Source organism: Diadema antillarum, unplaced genomic scaffold, assembly GCF_040938485.1.
Source record: "Diadema antillarum isolate AM-2024a unplaced genomic scaffold, OU_Dant_1.0 seq00001282_RagTag, whole genome shotgun sequence".
NCBI classification, from domain to species: domain Eukaryota; kingdom Metazoa; phylum Echinodermata; class Echinoidea; order Diadematoida; family Diadematidae; genus Diadema; species Diadema antillarum.
In genome coordinates this window covers 246,302-268,358 of record NW_027272062.1, presented here as the reverse complement: position 1 = coordinate 268,358, position 22,057 = coordinate 246,302, and the positions used below count along the sequence as shown (strand labels likewise).

The following is a 22,057-nucleotide window of genomic DNA, read 5'->3' as shown; positions in this document are numbered from 1 at the left end:
GTTAATGATGAATAATGATTATTAATTGCCTCATATGCCAATGTTGCTCTATATAGGATCACAGTCTTTCTCTAAGGTCCCAGCTATTTTTTAATACTACATGTACATTAGATCTAAAGAGTTTTATGAACTATTGTATGCAATAATTTTATGTCCATATAAATGATAAAATATTTCATAAAACTCTTTAGATCTATAAATTGATTAATTAAGTATTCAAAGAAAGATGGGAAAGTAGAGAAAGATTCATATTGATTAAGAGTAAAGATTCCTTTTGTTTTTATTTTGTTAATGATAGATCAATGGACCCAGAAGATCTCATCCTTGTGCAGTGGAAAAGAGATGGCAAAGAAAATACAGTTGCAGTGAAGGACATCATTTGCCCCGATGGACCGCCGCACCCAGGATCCACAATTATCATGGAGTGGAAGACTAGTAAAAAAAAAAAAACTGAAATATGGGAAGGCACAGTCCTCCGTGTTCCAGAGGAAAAGGATGAAGGAGAAGAAGAGGAAAGTATGATGGTGGATTCAGAGAGTTCAGAGGAAGAAGATGATAACATTCCGCTTGCCAGATTTTCTGCACAAGTAAGTTCAATTCAAACATAAAATTAATATATTTTTTTAAAAACCGTGAGTACAGTGGTGAGCAAGTTATGGTAACTGAAGTACACATATCTTATCACAATTGGCTGACAAAATTGGCATACTCACAAAATAGGCATCAAAATGTAATATCTTGTATACAGTAGTTATGATAACTCTTCAAAATTTGGAAGAATGGCATTGGGAGGGATTGATCCATTGCCTCATCACTGTTTTGATTTGTTTTATTCATGTATTTCCATAATTAGCACTTCTACCAACTACATGTAGGCCAACAACTTCTTGGTAGTCTACAGCAGATGCAATTAGCTAATAAATGGCCACTCAAGCACTTCATTCTGGGTTTGTGTGTAATTCATGATTTGTGTAATTCATGATTTAAAGGTACAGGATTCCATCATTATCATGACTTTATTGGAACTTTGCAGTATTGTGAAAGAAATACTGATAGAGAACTGTCATACAAATGATGTAAGCTGGTAATAAGGATATCACTAAATCACTTATAAGAAATAAAGGTTAATTAGAATTTTGTCATGATGTCACATCAAATTCAGAGTAAAGAAAAACAAAAGAAAATCCTTTTTTTTTTGCAGCTTCTTGATCTGTAAAATACTGGTGGCTGAAAATTCTTTTTAAAGCATTGTTCTAAGATCAGCAGTTATCTGAAGAATTTCTTGTGTATATTTGCAGTCACTTGAAATGGGCTACTACTATTAAAATTCAATAATTATGATTTAAAACATGTTACTACATAAAGTTAAATAATGGAATTTGTTTTTAGATCCAGTTGTGTTTGTGTACTTGATTTCTCATTATGAAATTATGTTGTGTTAGGAAACATCTGCAATTTCCAGTTACATTTTATTGCTCTCTTACTTAGCCCATCAAATGTCAGAAGTAATCTGCCTTAGAATACTAATTTTTTACACTTAAAACTGTGAATGGAAAAAAAGGAATTGACCAGAATTCTTAATCATTAGATTTATTAAGCTCTATTGTCATTTTTATATCTTTTCTAAATTATGTTTTTTCTTTCTACCTCACATGCATAGGTACCTTCATCAACCAGAAATGATGGGAATTCTTCAGAATCAAGTAAAGAAAATGCACTCCAGTCTGAGGTAAATGCTTGTAATTCATGATGTATTAAATGGCAGTCACAATTAACCAAGAACGTTTAAATGTGAGTAGCATTTGTAAGATTTGCAAAGCAATGGACTAGAATATTTCAACAACAACAACAACAAAATACTCATAAAACAACCATTGGATATTCTTTGATATACTATTAAACTATTTATCAGGCCTAATGGTTGAGTGTTTACATTGAATGTTACATTTTAATATCCTCTTAGATACCCCATCGAATGTCAGAAGTAATCTGCCGTATAATGTATCTGTAACACTTACAACAGCAAATGAAGAAAAAAAGTGATTCACAAGATTTCTGAATTATTATATTTGATTAGCTGTATTGTCAATTTTAGATCTTTTTCACATGCATTCTTCCCTGAACAGGCACCGTCATCAACTGCAAATGATCAGAATTCTTCAAAACCAAGTCAAGAAAAGACTCTCCAGTCTAGGGTAAATACTTGTTATTTGTTATAAAGGCAGAAATCCACCTCAATGCCATGATTATCCAAAAATAATAAAATTTAGGTTGCATTTGTGAAATTTACAAGGTTTAGGTACAGTAATAGTAGGTTTTGAGAAATATCCATAGAACAGCTGTTAGACATTGTTCACTGTACTATACTATAAAGCCTTTGTATCAGGCCTACTGCTGTTGTGTTTACATCGAATGTCAAAAGTAATCTACCTTATGTCGTTGATCTTTAACACAAGTTTGCAACACTGAATGAAACAAAAAAAAAAGGTTATTCACCAGATTTCTGAATTATTAGTTTTGAGTAGCTTTGTTGTCATTTTGATATCTTTTCTAGATGTATTTCCTTTCCATAATACTTGTAGGCACCTTCATCAGCTGCAAATGATCAGAGTTCTTCAAAACCAAGTCAAGAAAAGACTCTACAGTCTGAGGTAAATGCTTATTATTTATTGTAAAGGCAGGAGATTCACCTCAATGCCATAATCAACCAAAAACATTAAAATGTAAGTTGCAATCGTGAAATTTATAAGGTATAGGTTTTGGTAGATTTGGAATTTAAATATCCATATCCAAATGTTCGCTGTACTATTAAGTCTTTGTACCAAACCTAGTGCTGGAGTGTTTACATCAAATGTCAGAAATAATCACCTTATGATTTTTGATCTTCAACACAAGATTAAGACAGTGAATGACAAAAAAATGTAATTTACCATATTTCCAAATGATTAGTTTTGAGTAGTTTTGTTGTCATTTCGATATAATTTATCAGTTACCTTCTTTCCATAATAGGCATCGTCATCAACTGCAAATGATCAGGATTCTTCAAAACCAAGTCCAGAAAAGACTCTCCACTCTGAGGTAAATAGTTGTTATTTATGATTTAAAAGCAGGAGATCAAAGTTGCAAATATCCACCTCAATGTCATTAACCAGGAACATTAAAATGTAGGTTCATAAGAGATTGGACTAGATATTTAACAAATATATCTATTAAACAGCCATTAGACATGGTGGCCCGTATTCTCGAAGGAAAACCGTGGTTTAAACCACGATTTATGCAAATTTCATGGTATACCGGAGCGCCACTGCTATAACACACTCTGGCGCGTACATTTAGGTTCAATCATCCCGATGATTAGCGCTCATGTGTTGGCAAAGGACGCAAATTCCACCCTTGTTGCCATGGTTTAGACCACGGTTTATGTAAATTGACGCATAATGAATTTACATAAACCGTGGTCTAAACCATGGCAACAAGCGTGAACTTCGCGCCCTTTGCCAACACATGCGCTTATCATCGGGATGATTGGACCTTAGTGTACGCACCAGAGCGTGTTATAGCAGTGGTGCTCCGGTGTACCATGAAATTTGCATAAACCATGGTTTAAACCACGGTTTTCCTTCGAGAATACGGGCCGGTGTGCTAATCTATAGTCTTTGCATCAGGCCTTGTGATTGAGTGTTTAATCAAATGTCAGAAGTACTTTGCCTTGTAACGTTGATCTTTAGTGAATGAAAAAAATATTCATCTACCAGGGGAGCATATCATGAAACTTGCTCGTCACCGACAGTTGTTATAAGCTACTGAAATCCTTGCATCTGATTGGCTAAGAGCACATTAATAAGTGAAATCACTGACAAAAACACTGGATGAAATGCCCACCAGATTGCTAAATTATTAGATTTGAATAGCTGTATTTTAATTTGATGTCCATGTACATAAATTCTTTTCCATAATAGGCACCTGCATCTACTGAAAATGATGGGAATTCTTTAGATCCAAGTCAAGAAAAGACACTCCAGTCTGAGGTAAATACCGTGTACTTGTAATTTATGATTTAAAGACGAGAGATCTCACTTGCAAATATTTCCAATATACACCTCAATGTCGTAATTAACCAAGAACATTGAAACGTCTGTTACCTTGTGATATTTACAAGGCATCAGGCTAGTAAAGTTTGAAAAATATCCGTGAAACAGCCAGTAGACATTGTTTGCTGTTTTAAAGATTCTTTGTATGAGGCTTAGTGCTGGCATGTTTACATTATATTGGCCTTGAGGTGCCAGAATACTGTTCTGGTCATGTGGTCATAGTTTGTCTTGCTTCAGTGACAAAGTCACATTGAAAATTCTACTCTGGCCAAATTTGTGACAAAATGTAAATGCAAAAATATATAAATATGCATAAAACTGTTTTGTTACATAGTCTATCAGACCAGAGATGCACCCCCTAGGCCTACTATAAAAAAGGGAATTGAACAGTCTTGAATCTCACACTGAGTTTCCAAACCCTTTCCTTTCACATTTTCTTTTATTATGTAAGCATCTCCCACCAAATAAGCCAACACAGTAATCTATGGAGGTGATATTTTAGGTGTTCACTTTTTTGAAGCACTAAATGAAAACAAGGAAGCATAATTTTTTTCACAGATTCATTTTACACCCCATTACACATTCTGATAGCATGTAGGACCATGCAGCTCCAATTTCTTAAATGTGGAAAATGTTAAATTATGGCTTTAAAAGTTTTGCTGTACCTGAATGAAGTTTTGAATTCTAAGTTTATGTTTGTGTCAATTGTACAGTGTATACCATTTGATTGATTGACACTCAACTGGTTAACAATCCTTACTATGTATTTTTAATGCAACCAATACCGGTATGCGGCCTGTCAAGTACTCATGTTGGTGAGGACATTCCAAGACTCTCTGAGGTAAAGTTTGTTCATTCTGTTCAGGCATTTGACTAAACGTAGGTCATAGGATCTTACAGATATCTGGTTAACATCTGCAATTAAAAGTTTTGGGCAAATCAAAGCTCTTAAGGTAAAGATCGCAAAAGAGTAATAGAAAGCACCAGATTTCTATCTGGTCTGTCCGTGATTTTGCACATTTCATGGATTATCATGCAGATTGATTACCATGGTAACCAAATTCGGGATACTGCCAATAAACTTAGTGGAACCCTTTACAATAAAACATAAACCAATTCATCACATATCATCCTTTCTTTATGACAGACCTTCAAACTTTGAAAATTTTCAGATTGTCCGTGACAAACTGATCACACTCTGATTTGCTCCCCCCCCCCCCCCCCCCCCCCCCCTGCGTGACACATCATATGCAGTTATTCCTCCTTGATAGGTAAAACTATACTGACTTCCAAACTTAAATGATGTCCCCAGGCTTCAGATCAAAGAGTTCATTATGGCTCATTTGTTTGGCCTCACGTTATGACTTGGGCACACCATGATATGTATGCCCAGCTAAATTGGGTGATAACCAGCCACCTTGCGCATTTGGTGCTCTGTTGCTCTGTATCCAAGAAACCTATGGCCTGTAATCTCATGTGAGACCTGACAACATACAACGGAGGCAACCGAAAGCAGACTTGGTTTTGTTCTCCCCCCCCCCCCCCCCCCCAAGCAATCTCTATAGATGGTTACATATGTTACTGTCTCCTGAGCCTGGTGAAGATGAATAAGGCAGGAACCAACTTCACAAGACCCTCTGTTACCTTGAACCAGAGAAAAAAAGGACATCACTGTTTGTCTGGGTATAGAATGTAAGATTACAATATTATGGTAATTTATGCTTGTAATTATAAAAAAAAAAATTAGGTGGTTATATCACTTCCCCTCCCCCCTCCCTCCACCACACACACATGCATATTGTATCATTAATAAATTTCTCATATGTTTGTTATTTCACAGAATGGGAAAGCAAGAAAAAAGACTGCAGATCCGACCAGGTGGAAGCAACACATGCGCAAAGAGCGAAGGAGCCATGGGCTCCCATACAAGGCCAGAGATGGGAAACAGCACCAAGCACGCTGTGTAGGCCCTCCATGCGGAGCTTCTTGTAAAGTTAAGTGTAGTACTAAGATCTCAGTAGATGTAAGGGAGGAGCTGTTTAACAGCTATTGGGAGTGTGGCTCTTACGAGAGGCAAAGAAATTTTATCTGTCAGCATGTAAAGCCAACAAAGGTTACAGGTGGAAAAATCCCTCGCAATAAGTACTTCCTTCCTACCACCAATGGGCTGCAAAAAGTATGTCAGAAATTTTTCCTGAGTACCTTTGACATCAAGGCTAAGACGGTGTACTACACCTTAAAAAAGAAAGCTGGTCTTTCCTTCTCCAAAAAAGACCAAAGGGGCAAACAGTCACCTAAAAACAAGACCCCAGAAGAGGCATTAGATAAAATTCGCTCTCATATCAAGAGTTTCAAGGTCATTGATTCCCATTATTGCAGATCTTCCAGCTCCGGCCAGTATCTTCCTACAGAGCTGAGTATCTCAAAAATGTACAATATGTACAAAGAATCATCAACAAACCCACAATCAAGTAAGATCTATCGAAAAGTGTTTAACAACGAGTTTAACCTGGGTTTCTTTGTTCCGAAGAAAGATGAGTGCAAAAGTTGCACAAGGTATGACAATGCCACCCTGGAGGAAAGAGAAGATCTGCAAGAAGAGCACCAGCAGCACTTGCACAACAAGCAGAGGGCGAGAGACGAGAAAGAGCGGGACAAAGCCAGGGCCCAGGCATGTCAAAGTAGTGCTTCATTTACCTTTGATTTGCAACAGGTCCTGAGTTGTCCATCTGCTTTTACATCTGTACTCTACTACAAACGTAAATTATCATCATATAATCTTACGTTCTATAACCAGGCAAACAGTGATGTACTTTGTTTTCTCTGGAGTGAGGTTCAAGGTAACAGAGGGTCTTGTGAAGTTGGTTCCTGCCTTATTCATCTTCTCCAGGCTCTGCCAGACACAGTAACGCATGTAACCCTCTACAGCGATTGCTGTGGGGGGCAAAACAGAAACAAGTTTGTTTCGGCTGCTCTGATGTATGTTGTTCGGACTTCACACATCAAGGTCATTGATCAGAAGTATCTTGAGAGCGGGCATACGCAAATGGAATGCGATTCAGTTCATAGTGCGATAGAGCGTACAAAACGCAAAGTGGCAGTGTATCACCCAAATCAATGGTCCACAGTTGTCACCATGTCCCGCCAAAAGAAGCCCTATGAGGTTAAACAAATGAGCCATGAAGAGTTCTTTGATCTGAAAGGACTGGCCTCTGAAATCCTCCCGAACACACAGAGAGATGTGGAAGGGAACAAAGTGCAGTGGATGAAACTGAAACACTTGAGGTATGAGAAGGCATCTCCCTTGACCATCAAGTTTCGCTACAGCTTTGACGACGACTTCAGTGAACTCAAGGTTTCTGCCTCTTGTCGCAGAATGAAGGTACCCAAACTTGAGATGTTGTACAAGGACATGTTGAAGATCAGCTCAGCAAAGAAGTCAGATCTCATCAACCTCTGTGACACCCTGGTTATTCCTCGTGTATACCATTCCTTTTACAGAGATCTTCCTGCACATGCTGCTGGCTCACAGGTTGAAGACAATGAGAGCTATGTGGAGCATGCTGTAGAATAGCTCTTCATGATCTTCAGTTTGCTGTAGTGCAAGTCTTCAATGGTATTCAGGTTTGCCGGAGAGCAAGTCTTCAATGATATTCACGTTTGATGGAGAGTAAGTCTTCAATGATTTTCAGGTTTGTTAGAGAGCAAGTCTTCAATGATATTCAGGTTTGCTGGAGAGTAAGTCTTCAATGATATTCAGGTTTGCTGGAGAGCAAGTCTTCAATGATTTCCAGGTTTGCTGGAGAGTGAGTCTTCAATGATTTTTTGCTGGAGAGCAAGTCTTCAATGATTTCCAGGTTTGCTGGAGAGTGAGTCTTCAATGATTTTCAGGTTTGCTGGAGAGTAAGTCTTCAATTATATTCAGGTTTGCTGGAGAGCAAGTCTTCAATAATATTCATGTTTGCTGTAGTGCAAGTCTTCAATGATATTCAGGTTTGATGGAGAGTAAGTATTCAATAATATTCAGTTTTGCTGGAGAGCAAGTCTTCAATGATTTTCAGGTTTGCTGGAGAGTGAGTCTTCAATGATATTCAGGTTTGCTGAAGAGCAAGTTTTCAATGATATTCAGGTTTGCTGTAGTGCAAGTCTTCAATGATTTTCAGGTTTGCTGGAGAGCAAGTTTTCTATGATATTCAGGTTTGCTGTAGTACAAGTCTTCAATTATTTTTCAGGTTTGCTGGAGAGTAAGTCTTCAATGATATTCAGGTTTGCTGGAGAGTGAGTCTTCAATGATATTCGGGTTTGCTGGAGAGCAAGTTTTCTATGATATTCAGGTTTGCTGGATAGTAAATCTTCAATGATTTTCAGGTTTGCTGTAGTGTAAGTCTACAGTGATATTCAGGTTTGCTGGAGAGCAAGTCTTCAGTGATATTGAGGTTTGCTGGAGAGTGAGTTTTCAATGATTTGCATGTTTGCTGTAGTGTAAGTTTACAATGATATTCAGGTTTGCTGGAGAGCAAGTCTTCAGTGATATTGAGGTTTGCTGGAGAGTGAGTTTTCAATGATTTGTAGGTTTGATGGAGAGTATGTCTTCAATGAAATTCAGGTTTGCTGGAGAGTAAGTCTTCAATGATATTCAGGCTTGCTGGAGAGTGAGTCTTCAATGTTTTTCAGATTTCCTGGAGAGTGAGTCTTCAATGTTTTACAGGTTTGCTGGAGAGTGAGTCTTCAATGTTTTACAGGTTTGCTGGAGAGCGAGTCTTCAATTATATTCAGGTTTGCTGGAGAGTAAGTCTTCAATGTTTTGTAAGTTTGCTGAAGAGCAAGTCTTCAATGATTTTCAGGATTGCTGAAGAGTAAAATTTCAGTGATATTCACGTTTGCTGAAGACTAGCTGTTCTATTATTTTCAAGTTTGCTGAAGAGTTAGTCTTTAGTGATGTTCGTGTTTGCATAAGTGTACAAGAATGTCTCCAATGATTTTCAGATGCGCTGAAAAACTAATCTTCAATGTGTGTAGTTGAAGAGAAAATCTTAAATGTTTATCAGATACAATGTATACTGAGAGTATGCCTCCAATAATTTTTTGTTGTGCAGTGGTACATTAAAACTTTAACTTTTTAACGAGTTAAACCAAGGGCTTTTCATCTTAAAGATTTATTTCGGCTGCTCTGATGTATATTGTTCGGACTTCACGCATCAGTATCATCGATCAGAAGTATCTTGAGAGTGGGCATTTGCTCATGGAATGCAATTCAGTTCTTAGTGTATGAAACACAACGTGGCTGTTGCTAAAGCTAATTTCAACATTTGACATGTGTTGCACTCAGGATTGGGAAAAATCATGATTTTCCTGAAAAAAAATAGTTAATAAATTAAAATTAATCATTTCTTTAATTTTGAGTTTAGATATAATTTTCTTGTAATGATAATCTACTGTTTATTATTCAAATGATAGTATGACTCAAACTTGAAGCTGTTAACTGGATTGTAAAGTCTGCAAAGTAATTTCTTTGGTCTAATGGGTTTAATTGTGAATGACTGAAATGATGATTGTCATGAAATATACATATTTACCTACTGGTTTTCACTGGAATGAGATGCTCTTTTCCAGGATTGGCTTCCTTAGTGATATATATATATGTATATAATTATTTATACTAAACACAGTTGTTTTTAATTCACTAGAATATAATTAAACCTCCTAGACAGTGATGCTGAAACTGTTACTGTTGTATCTTAACTGAAAAAAAAAAATCTGCTCTAAAAAAAAGTTAGATATTGGAAAAAAAAAAAAGCTTGGAGAACATTTTGTAGAAATGATACGACTCAATTTGGTAGGACTGCAGCTCTGTTGACTAAAATAAATTGTAACCACTTGATTCCTGACACACTAGAAATGGAAATTTAGAACTCTTATGGTGTTTTAGGGACATAATTTATTTTATAAAACTGTCTATTTTAGGTACATGAGGAAAGAAAGAGATGATTATATACCCATATAATTTATCATGAAACAATGCTGATGGATTTTAGGAGCTTATATTGAGGTGATGAATATCAAAGATGAAATGTGTACTTTTCATTTAGAAATGTGATCATATTTTGAAGACCATACATATATATTTCTGGAGAATGTTGCATAAATGCCGAAAGAAATGCAGACTCTAGATATCGGGATAATAGTTACATGAGTAGATCTATTTAAGGCATTCATTTTGGTTACACTGATGTTGCTGTATTTAATGAATAATTTATGAATTGTCTAATTGCTATTGATGAATTTATTTATTACTGTTGTGAATGAAATTCTCTCCATTTTATTTATTTTCAAATAAATATACTATCATACCTTATAACAAGGAACAACGCAATATCTATTTCCTACTGTCTCAGAGAAGAGCAAGATGTGAGCAGGAATTGTGTGTCTGTGTCTATTTCATTTGATAAGGCTGAAAGGAAATACAGTAGATGAAAGTGAGTGAGAGGTTAAAGGGGGGGGGGGGGGGAGATTTATGTTTTGCATATTTCCATTCTCCCTGTACTATTCCTTGTCTGATGAAGTGAGGGTATGGTTGAAGGTCATTAGAAGTAGAAGATAAACGATGAATATTTCATTTACGTGTATGCTCTCTAATTTGGGTTTTTTTTTTTTGTTTTTTATACGTTCTAGATAGGAAGTGTTACAGGCCTCGCCAGCTCTCCAGGCAAGAAAAAAAAAAAAAAAAGAATGTAAGAAAGAAAACACACACACACACACACACACACACACACACAAAATAAAAACAACTAATGTACAGGGGTTCACCCCATCCTAGATTGGAAAACAAATACAAGGAAGAAAACTATTCCCAATTTACAAGAAAAAATAAACCGAAGTTTAATGGTAATTATAGACAGAATCTGTATGCATCCCACCCCAAATTAAAAGTCAATACGGATGTCTCGATTAAGTAGGATGTATAACTATAAGTACATTTACTCAACCCCAAAATAGAAGGCGATAAGGCTCTGTCGATTAATAATATCACGGCTTCACAAATGTTGGGAGGTCATTATTACAATTAATGTGAAGCTGACCAAAATTTTCAGCTCCATGGGGAAAAAATAGATGCTGGATATACTCTACATTTAAATTCATTAAAAAATTACTTAAAAACTGAAACAAAAAATAAAATGTAGGCTCTAGCCATAGCTAAAAGTCACAATTTTAAGAACAAGAAGATTTAGTTCCCAGTGGAATACAGAATATAGAGGGTCCCATGGCATGAGTCCGCTTTCACGTCAATTATTTGTCACCGTGCTGCATTTCCATACCCGAACGCTGAGAGCCAAAGTTTGGGAACGTGGCTTAAGCCTTTGAATATAAATTTAGAACTCCGATCCTGCCCCAACCTCAGGTCATGGACCATGAACCCTGGGCCTGGCAGCAAGACACATCACGGTAAATAAGGGGGGGGGGGGGCGGGGGAACTTGTTGATTTTGCGTTATAGGCCTATTATGTTTCCTAAGTGAAAACCAAAAGAAAAACACATAGGCCTATTTCATATTGTACCTTTAGGCTCAAGTTAAACCGTAACCTAGACCCCGATCTGTCGAGATCTGGACAATAATTATAGCCTACTAGTAGGCCTACTCTAGTACTTCTACACTGTAGACTCTACTACTAAGACTCTAATAAGTTAGCCTAAAATAAAGTACTAAAGTAGACTAGGCTAGGCCTAGGACCCTAGACTAGAATGACAGGCTTTACTTAGCCCAGGCCCGAGTTATTACAGTACACGGTTGACCTGCTGCATTTCCCAGATCTAGCTGTATTTCGCCTTGCCTGCTGTGATATGAAATTTTCAATAGCTTAGCCCGCATTTTGTTTTGGGTCCTCAGATGAATTTTTATTAATCGACCACAGAAAAATGCATACGTGGGCACACAGTGAGCAGTATGTCGTACCGACTCGCGCATTCCACAGAAACCTGTACAAACACATGAATCGTGTCCTTCTACTGGTAACATTGCGCGCGTGTACGCGTCCCGGTAAAAGGGAACGAGTCACTCAGCTCAGCTCCGTTTCCTTTTACTGGGAACACCGCCCGCAAGTTGTGTGCTCGGAAAAAGGGAACGAACGGACATGAGGTAAAATCATAAGCAATATCATAAAATTTGTAGATTATTCATTATAGCCACTTTAGCTAGTACCAAATTGGAATATTATCTGTTCACTTGTGAATTTTCAGCAGTATTGATATTCAAATATCAAAGATATAGTCAACTGAAACTTTAAATTGCGATTTTCTCGAAATCTATTTTTACGCGTATTCGCGCGCTCGTTCCCTTCTTCCGGGCAAGCGACGATATCTTAATAGATATCTTCCTGTTCAAATATCTACCTACGTGTTTCTATCTACAGGCTGTATCTAAACTACCTGCCTATCTACCCACCTACGTGTATCTATTACCCCACCTGTCTATGTACCTATAGATATCTATCTGTCTATTTATCTATCTATCCACCTATATATCTATATCATTTATCTCTGTGTGGTATGCACATATGCATGTACGTATGTATGTATGTACATGTATGTATGTATGTATGTATTCATGTATGCATGTACGTATGTATGTAATGTATGTATGTATGTACGCATCTACATTGTATCTATCTATCTATCTATCTATCTATCTATCTACAATCTACCTATCTATCTATCTATCTATCTATCTATCTATCTATCTATCGTGTGTCTCTTCCCATAGTCCTCCCCCTCTATACCTCCTCCAAAGTGGTCCTGCTTGGGAAGGTTGGTTGCCCCAAGGACAGTAACTTGTGACACAACTTGGATGTTTCCACCACGACAACACTCCATTGCTCCAGGAGAGGGGTAGTCTTCTTTCAGTTCTCTGCAACAAAAACAATAAAGGACGAGAAATACAGTTATAATTCACATAAAAACACGGCAAAATGCATTTGCAGATAAATACAAGTTATGATAACTATATATAAACAACAACAGCGTTATGAAAACTGCCAGGAAAGACTACAAAAATGCATCAAATTATAAAAAATAAAATACCACTTTTTAAAATGATAATGAAAGTAAAATGACAATCAAAGTGATGGAGATGGGGATGATGATGATGGTGATAATGTTAATAGAAATAATAAAAAAGTATACATAACAATAATAATAAAAAATACAGTGATTAGTGATGCTGCTTGCCGGGTGACTTCAAGTGCCACCTACTACAGACTCGGGGGTTCATAAAACTAAAGTACTAATGGCGATATGTAAACATCATACCAGAGTAGAACAAACAATGAACACTATAAAATAGGAGCGAACTAGCTGGCATGAGGAAATGGTTAAACTTACTTCACTCCGGCCCCTGTGTCTGAGAAAACCCTCAGCATTAGAGGTGATTCGATCTTGGCTTCAAAGATCGTTGGCACAATGATGTAGCGCCCTCTCAGGAGGGTCTGCTTGGCGAACACACTCCGGGAATTGATGTATGTAGACATGAAGGCCTTTTGCTTGATTGAGTGCGCCCTGTACTTTCTATTGCTCTCAACCTGCCAAGAAAATCAATACAACATAATGTTTAGCACAATCGAAAATAAAGAAAACATTCTCTTCTCCAAACTGGTGGAAGTAGAAAAGCCTACTTCATTCTTTCAATAACAACACAAAAAGAAAAAGGAAAAAGAAAGAAAGAACAAAAAATTCAAGAGAACTGAGACATCACCCATTGTTGCCGAATACAGTTATGTTTTGGTTGTATTTTCTAATGTGTTTACTGTTTGTATCTTTTTCCTTGTCAAATTAACTGAATTTTGGGCCATTCCATCTCCAAGTTCATGACATAAAACAATACTTGCTGTTTTGTTTTTTTCTATGGACTTTATTCTGTTATTTTTGTCATATCAAAACTTAAAGTAAATCTATATGAAGATGCCCATGAAATTATCTTCCAGATGTAAAACATTGTACTAATTTGCTTTACATTAAAGATAAATATCTATGACAAATCTTTCACAAAATTGTCGGGAAGTTCCGATTCACGAAATTTAGACTTGCTATTATACGACATATGCAGTATCACTTTGTTTCCAGCAAATCAGTTGACAAACATAAGTTCTAAAGCTGGTAGTTGCAAGATCAGACAAGCTGTATGTATTCAGATGTACACAATCACTGACTCACCTCCATGACATAGAAGCCGATGGTCTTTGCCTGTTCGTTCTGGTCAGCTCTGGTGTCTGGTTGTGACAGTGACACAATGATGTCGTCTTTCTCTGTATCAACACTCAGGAGAAACTGGGGGGGGGGGGGGGGGGGGGGGAGAGATGGGATTCACAATCAGGGGTTGAAATGGGGGCCGTTTCAAACTCCTACCTTTACCAGATTTACAAAGTTTGCAATGTTAAGGGTGTCAAATCATCTTCCTTGTATCTGCCTACTGAAATTATCTGTCACTGTATTATGTGACCCTGCATCACAAAACCAACGAAAAGTCACCAGACATGGATTTTTAGTTAAGGGAAGATTCTGAAGGAGCAGACCCTAAGCTTTAAAATGATGTATTACTCAATTGAAATGGACTCTCCTAACCTATCAAAATATTGGAAAGAAAGCACACAATCTGGAAAAGTGTGAACTGAGAAAACAGGCTCTGAAGTACAGGGTAATTCAAGCATTTTATCTTTACTAAGCCATGCTAGCTGTGCGATGAATGGGACAAAAACAAAAACAAACAAAAACAAAAAACAGGATGTAAACCACCTGAGCAACAACAATGAAGGAATTATAAGATTACGCTGAAATCGAGCATGCTCCATCAATACATTCTGGCCATAACTAATGCCAACCAACTTTCAAGGCAGTAGCATTACGATGTATCTGTTCAAAAGTTATTGGAGTTGAAAGTAACGAGTGTGCAAAGGATTTTCAGGAAATGAAATGGGACCTCTAGGACATACGTGTACCTGATCACACTACTCCAGAAACACACTTTATTATTCATTTTATGATCCCACACTTAAGAATAATGTAGAAGAATAGCTCTTTCAGAAAATATCAAAAATACTCAAGACTGATTTGGTTGACCTGTTTCACCTTTTTAAAGTCCTCACATAAAATCAAGGGGTGCGACTTTTTCTTGGATTTGTGATGTACAATCACATATAGTTCTCCCCTTTTCCCCTAACTTCTCTATAATTGTATGATGCCATTTCTATTCAACTTCTCTAGACATTTTACAGGTGGTCCTATCATGTCACAGCCTGTAATGAGGAATCCACTTTAATATTTGAATTATCCCTATCCACACAGACTTTCATTGTAATATCCTTCAAAACCATGCAAAAGAGTACACACTCTAGAATTATAATTAACAGTATGATTGAATCAATGGAAAAAGTAACACAGATGTCTTTATAATGAGGAGTACTGTCAGCCTCTCCAGATACAAACAAACACAAACACGCACACACACACACAAAAAAAAAAAACTGTTGCACAGTCAAAAACACATTAAAGAAGAGGAAACTTGTACATAATTCAAGCATGGTACAAAAGACTTGAAAAAAAAAAGAAGAAGAAGATATTTTCCTTCAAAAACATTGAAATTTCCTGTTAATATTTTGATAAAGAAGAAACATACTTAATGATGATTACAAAAACAAACTAGTTGACAACCCTGGATATACCTAAAGTTGAAAATATGAACCTGTAGTGTATTGTAGAAGACATACATTTAAGCTGTTGACAAAAACTGCAAAACAAAGAGGAGAATACACCTAAGATAATCAAAAAAAGAAGGAGAAATAAAATCAGAGGTACTGTATGGAGATGAATGCATACCTGTGGGTTCTGCAGGAAAGTGTCCTTGTTATTGATGCAGCCACCAGCGCGATTCTGGACAGCATTGGAATTGAACTTCCACTGACTGAGGAGGAGGGTCTCGTGCCAGGTGCGGTGGAGGCTGAAGAAGGCTTGGTTGGGCATGCGGCAGATGACCAGAGTTGTGAAGTGGGAGCAGAACTCCTCAAAGGGCATCCTGGGGTGAGCACAAGAAGTTGGAGCATCTTACTGTCAAGGTTCATTACCCACGCCGATGAAAATCGGCAGGGGGTTATGTAAAGGGTTCGGTATGTTTGTTTGTTTGTTTGTTTGTTTGTTTGTTTGTTTGTTTGTTTGTTTGTTTGTGTACAAGATAACAAGAGAACGGGTAAACGGATTTGCACGAAATGTTCAGGGGATGTTTGGATAATGGCAGGAAAGAATCGATTAGATTTTGGTGATAATCGGTTGACCCTTGCAAATTCTGTGTGACCTTGAAGTTTTGACCCCATGGTATGTAGTATTGTAGTGACCATTCCGAAAATTTCCCGTTTCTCACTTTGCGATTTTCCGCTACCATACGAAAACATAAACTCCCAAACGATCCGACTTTGCTGCTCAAATGTTCGTAAGAATTCCGAAATTTATGTTTAGACCTATTTGAGGGACTATGTCCTTCTAGATTTATGAAAGTTCGTTCTCCGTCGTCACAAACTGGCCCGTATTTTGATGATTTTTTAAATTAACATTGATTGTTTTTTTCGTTGGAGGAGCATTTGCTCGGTCGCAGTCACACTGCACGATATGCGCGCTCAATGTCAATGCGTGTGCAAGGCCGCTGAAAATGCATCGCGCTCTACACTGTTGGTGCAAACTTGCATCGGGGACGTTGCGGCGCTCGTTGGTGACCGAATACTGGTGCAGTAGACATTTGCATTCAACCCTTGCATTGAATAATTCCCGTAGACACTAATCATAGGGGTAATTGCCTAGGGGGTACGTAAATTTTGTTTTTCGTTTGCGCTTTTGTGGATACCATCAAAGATCGTACACTCATACGACCTTTGATATCATCACACTCTCGGCTTGCTATAATCAAAATATCCCGCAAGAAAACGGCGTATTTCTAGATTTTTAGCGCTTTTTCGGCGACCCGTCGCGTAGACAATACTCTTAAAACTGGACTTAATTCGCGCGCGCTTGGAAAAGTTCCGATTCTGCACTTTTGACGGTGGAATTTGGGATTTTCGATGGATTTTTGGAGGAGACTAAAGGACTTTCCTGTTGTGAATGAGTGTTACCGTATGTGAAATGATGTGATTTGCGTGTGATGTGACTGTAGAACCAAAGATCGTACACTTCAGTGTACGATCTTTGGTAGAACTCACTGGCTCGTGATAAAGCACACTGGCAATTAAGTGACCGAATTCTGGTACATGACCGAATGCACATTATGTTTACCCCGACTTTGTACTTAAGGCGTGGGTCTGCCGCCTTTGACGGCCCCTCTCTAGTTGATTATTAAATTTTGGTAGTCATCTGGGATCACTGTCTAGATCCAGGATTTTTTTTTTTTTTTTTTTGTAAAAATTTTTGGAAGATAATCAGGTTTGGCAAATGCAGCAAACTCATTAAAGGTGTGTATATTATTAAGTGCACTCGTAGTGTGCATTCAAGGTGCACCATGCAGGCCTACAATAATGTAGGCTCAAAGATCTTTTACATATCTTTGGGTAGACTTAGGATCATTAGGAAATCAAAGCATGTGTGTATATACACGGGTGGAAATGAGCTGCTTAGCGGAGGTCTACACTCTCCAAGTGCTCCTCTTGTTGTTATTGTTGTCACTGTTTCAATAGAGCTGTATCAATTCATGGATTGCTCACTCACTGTAGCTTCTTCTGTAACAGGAAATACAGAGTAACTCCCTTCAGGACATTGCATACTTTACGTACAGGAAGTCATTGGAATCTCCTGCCACATGGCTGGGTGCTTATAAGGATTGGCCTCACAAACCACAACATAAGCCACAAATTACACACATGGCAACATCTTCCCAGGTTGCCAAAACAAACAGCCCATCTTGTGTTCATGTTGTATACAATGGCATATGTACCCTAACTACACTTAACCCTAACTTACCTGGGCTATTTAGCAAGCTTGAATTCCTGGGGGGGGGGGGGGGGGGCATTATGCCCCCCCCTTCAGATCTCGGCCGTTGATCGCGCGATCGCCGCAAAATTTTGCATGAACATAAAGCCGGATGTAATCTACAAGACTGTTATGTTAAATTTTCAAAAAATGTGCATTTTCTATTTTAAATTAATTAATTATGCAAATATATGCAAAAAACATCATTTTCGTCTGTAATTGGCTTATAAAAGCTTATGGAATGCTGATTTTTGGTGTAAATATTTCTAGTGACATTCCAAACATTTGTGCATAAAAAAAATTCAGTATCAAAATTCATTTCTTATGTTTTTTATTATTTTATCATTTTTTTATCTATTTCTTTGTTTTTTCGAACTTTTGTCTTTGTTGTTTTTTTCAGCAGAATTTGTCATACACATCTTTAGAAGCATACATGTAATTCTACTAAAATAAATTTATTTCAGCCATTAAAATTAAAAATATGAATCTTTATATGAATTAATTGAAAAAACACAATTTGTATTGACTTTGTACATAAAATCACGTTTTTGAGCAATTTTGGGGTTGACGAAAATTTTTTGAAGGGGCGTGGCTTCGGAACGGTATGCCCGGGCGCGACAAATTTGGTCTCAAAAGTTGCGTGAGACTTGAAAGTAAAAAGTCAGCGAGCGGCGCGGTCAAAAAATTTTGCCCGGCGGAATGGTCGCGGAATTCGTCGAGGAGGGGCCATTATGGCCCCCCCCCCCCCCCCAGGTAAGTTAGGGTTAAACTCAGGTAGCGTCATCCATATGTACAATATGTAATCCAAGACTGAAATGTACAGTCTACTTTTGCTCTCTACATCCAGTAAATACATATTTCTTGTTATGTAATTCATGTGGCATTATGTGACATATATTACTATTCTTCTTATTATTATTATTATTATCATTATCATGGCTGTTGTTTGTGTTTTTTTCACATATTGTCTCGAGCACGCAATTTTCAATTCCCTTTACGGCGACTAGGAATGCAGGTAAAAATGCTACAGAGCCTATCAACCAGAGATAATGTCAAGCACAAACTAGAAATGTCGCTACAGCGACTGGTTATACCCCCGCCAAACAACATTTCATAAGCTTTGGTCAAAACAACATTTCATAAGCTTTGGTCAAAAAACTGAGGAAGTAGTTAAATCCACAAGATCTTTCCTTGATCTTCTGCCATTAATATGCCGTTACCATGGCAACGTACTTTCGGGTACTGTCGAAAAATGCGTCTTGCACATCTACAACCAAAGGCACACATCTGTACCAAGTTTCATGGAAATTGGGCAAAAACTGAGGAAGTAGTTTGCAACACAAAATTTTCCATCATTTTGGCTCATAATATGTGAGCTGTTACCATGGCAACATACTTTTTGTCACTGTCAAGAAATGTGTCATGCTGACCTATATCCTAAGACAAACATTCAATATCAATTCCATGAGAATTGGAAGAACACTGATGAAGCAGTTTTGCCATGAAGCATTTTGCCCTATATTTTACCAATAACATGCCGTTACCATGGCAACGCACTTTTTGCCACTGCGGAAATATGTGTCTTGCACATTAACATATTCAGATGAACATCTGTACCTAATTTCATAAAAATTGATCAAAAACTGTGGGAGGAGTTCGCGACGCAAGATTTGTACCCATTTTTGCCCATAATATGCCGTTACCATGGCAACGTACTTTTGGGTACTGTCAAAAAATACGTCTTGCACATCTACAACCCAAGGCACACATCTGTGCCAAGTTTTATGGGAATCGGTTGAAAACTGAGGAAGTAGTTCGCGACGCAAGATTTGCAACGGACCGACCGCCCGACTGCCCGACCGACCGCCCGACCGTCCGCTGATTCCTATATACCCCCTTCAAACTTCGTTTGGCGGGGGTATAAATATTCAAGCCTCACGCACACTCCTCTATCCAGTCTGATATATTTCACTTTCACACATCTCGTGGGGACAGTCACCAGAGAACTTATCTTTATTACGTCTGACCGTCTACACTGTACATTGGTGGCCTGATTGTCCAAAAGCTGAGGGGCAATTAATTAGGGCTTGGGATGAGCCCTGCAACTTCAAATTAGATTTCATGCATGTGCACATTTTACTGAATACAGCTGGGTGCTATCAATTACGTATGGCCCAAGGTCGCTCTCCCCTCCAAACTTTGTCCCTGTACCCGACTTGCTTTGCGGGGATAGAGGGGCAGGTCCCAGTGAGCGTCCACAAGATGGTTTGGGAGAGGAAAGTCTTGTGGGTTGGAACTTTCACCATGATGCGGGGACTAGTGTGATCACGCGGTATGAGAATAATAACTTCAGTAAAAGGTAAAGAGTATTACAAAGTTATATGAAAATGAAATTGAGTAAAAAAGTTTTTAACCCGTTGAGGACGGTTTGATTTTGCTACAACATGCATTTCCCAGACACTTGCCCGAGTATACATGGGACTCGTCCTCAATGGATTAAGGTTGTTAAAAAATATCTTTCAAATAAACTATGGCATGATACTGACTTTACAGTAGATAATAATTTTCCACTAGGTCATGCTAGCATAACAGAAATATTAATGGGTACACGTTTTTCAAATAAACTGAGATTAAATATTGGGAGAGAAGAATATTCTTCTCTGAGATAGTACAAGGCAATGAAGGCCAGGTTGAAGATACCGGTTGTCGCATTAAAGAACAGCAACACAAATTCTAGATTCAGCAGGTGGCTTACCAGAATTCTCCATCATCTTCATTAACGATGCCAAGGCTCTTGCGTTGACTTTCACTGACCTTTTGCCACTCTGGTGACCTAAAAAAGAAAAGAAAAATAAAACAAAACATCACAAATATAGAAAAAAAAATAATTATGAGATGATACAAGGTAGCTTTTTACTCTCTGCTGCTTCATGCACAAATATGACACAAATGTCACAAATCAACTGATTCCAATGCAGATCTCATGAAAATTTTAAACTGATGCCTGCTAGATGTCCTATAGAGACTAAACAATATCTTGACCAATCAAAACTTTCCTTTTTCACAGCTTCACTGCAATGCCTGTCAATAAATGTGCAATTCTATTCTTGCCACACTATGCATCCTACAACAAGTGAAATATGCAACTTTACAGAAAAGTGTGGAGGCCTGCACACGGTTGTACTTGTGAAAGCACAAAATGATTGCAAAAGCAGATTTCTGGACTAGAGTCTGAAAGGAAGGCATGATGTGTAGCACCTGTTTTCAGTCCAGGACCAGCATCATCTAAGCTTACCCATCACTCCAGGGACCAGTCCACTCCTTCTCACCCCACGGATTCCTCAGCCTCACCAGATACACCTTCTCCTTGTTGAAGAGGTTCAGCAAGCCGGACTCACCCAGCTTGACGGTCTTGACCGCTGTCACACCGTAGGCATGGCCCTTGACCAGACCAACATCGGTTCTAGCCTCCATCTCCTCTGCACTGGTCACCTGTTGAAATGATACGTAGAAATGATAGAGGATTTGACAGCACACTGCAAAAAGAATGCATTTTAATAGGCAAGATGCACAAAGATGAAATCAAGTTGCACATAAAAGTTTGAGAGAACTCACATGCTATGTACAGTGTACGTACAGTCAAACCTGTCTTACAGTGTACATGTAGCTGCCACCTGTCCTTATTAGCCATCTGATTTTTGCAGTCACCGAAACCCCCCCCCCCCCCCACCTCCGAAAAATATGATATTAAAGAGCCTGCGAATGGCAGCCACCTGTTTATTCAAAGTGGACAGTAGCCACAAAATTTGCATCCCACGTTTGATTTTAAACAACACAGAAATAAAAGAGGCCACTACGTATGTGTCCTTTCAGGGCCAGCCAGGTGAGAGAAATGAATGTCAACAACAGCAACAACAGAAATTGCATTCATAATTGACTGTTTTGGTATGACTGAAAACTGTATTTGCAGCTCTG

The 22,057-nt window shown here is 38.0% G+C and overlaps 2 protein-coding genes across 2 annotated transcripts in view; one reads left to right on the top strand and one right to left on the bottom strand.

Moving 5' to 3' along the window:
* The window catches only part of LOC139745648 (calpain-5-like), a 48,025-nt gene that overhangs the window by 4,010 nt on the left and 21,958 nt on the right, over nucleotides 1-22,057 (bottom strand). The window contains exons 6-11 of the mRNA XM_071656046.1: nucleotides 21,378-21,574; nucleotides 20,838-20,915; nucleotides 15,953-16,148; nucleotides 14,294-14,407; nucleotides 13,466-13,662; nucleotides 12,865-12,992 (exon numbers count right to left, since the gene is read on the bottom strand). Of these exons, the coding sequence (XP_071512147.1) occupies nucleotides 12,865-12,992; nucleotides 13,466-13,662; nucleotides 14,294-14,407; nucleotides 15,953-16,148; nucleotides 20,838-20,915; nucleotides 21,378-21,574 (910 nt within the window). The remainder of the gene's footprint in view (nucleotides 1-12,864; nucleotides 12,993-13,465; nucleotides 13,663-14,293; nucleotides 14,408-15,952; nucleotides 16,149-20,837; nucleotides 20,916-21,377; nucleotides 21,575-22,057) is intronic.
* Nucleotides 303-4,200, top strand: LOC139745646 (uncharacterized). Its single transcript, XM_071656045.1, has 6 exons — nucleotides 303-587; nucleotides 1,661-1,729; nucleotides 2,127-2,195; nucleotides 2,583-2,651; nucleotides 3,010-3,078; nucleotides 3,960-4,200. The coding sequence occupies exons 1-6, from the start codon at nucleotides 303-305 to the stop codon at nucleotides 4,047-4,049; spliced, it is 651 nt and encodes a 216-aa protein (XP_071512146.1). The 3' UTR covers nucleotides 4,050-4,200.

Excerpts from the sequence above, each read along its gene's own strand:
- LOC139745646 (XM_071656045.1), top strand. The coding sequence starts at position 303 with ATGGACCCAGAAGATCTCATCCTTGTGCAGTGGAAAAGAGATGGCAAA. Across the intron at positions 588-1,660 it reads TTGCCAGATTTTCTGCACAA|GTACCTTCATCAACCAGAAA; the intron begins GTAAGTTCAATT and ends TCACATGCATAG. Across the intron at positions 3,079-3,959 it reads AAAAGACTCTCCACTCTGAG|GCACCTGCATCTACTGAAAA; the intron begins GTAAATAGTTGT and ends TTTCCATAATAG.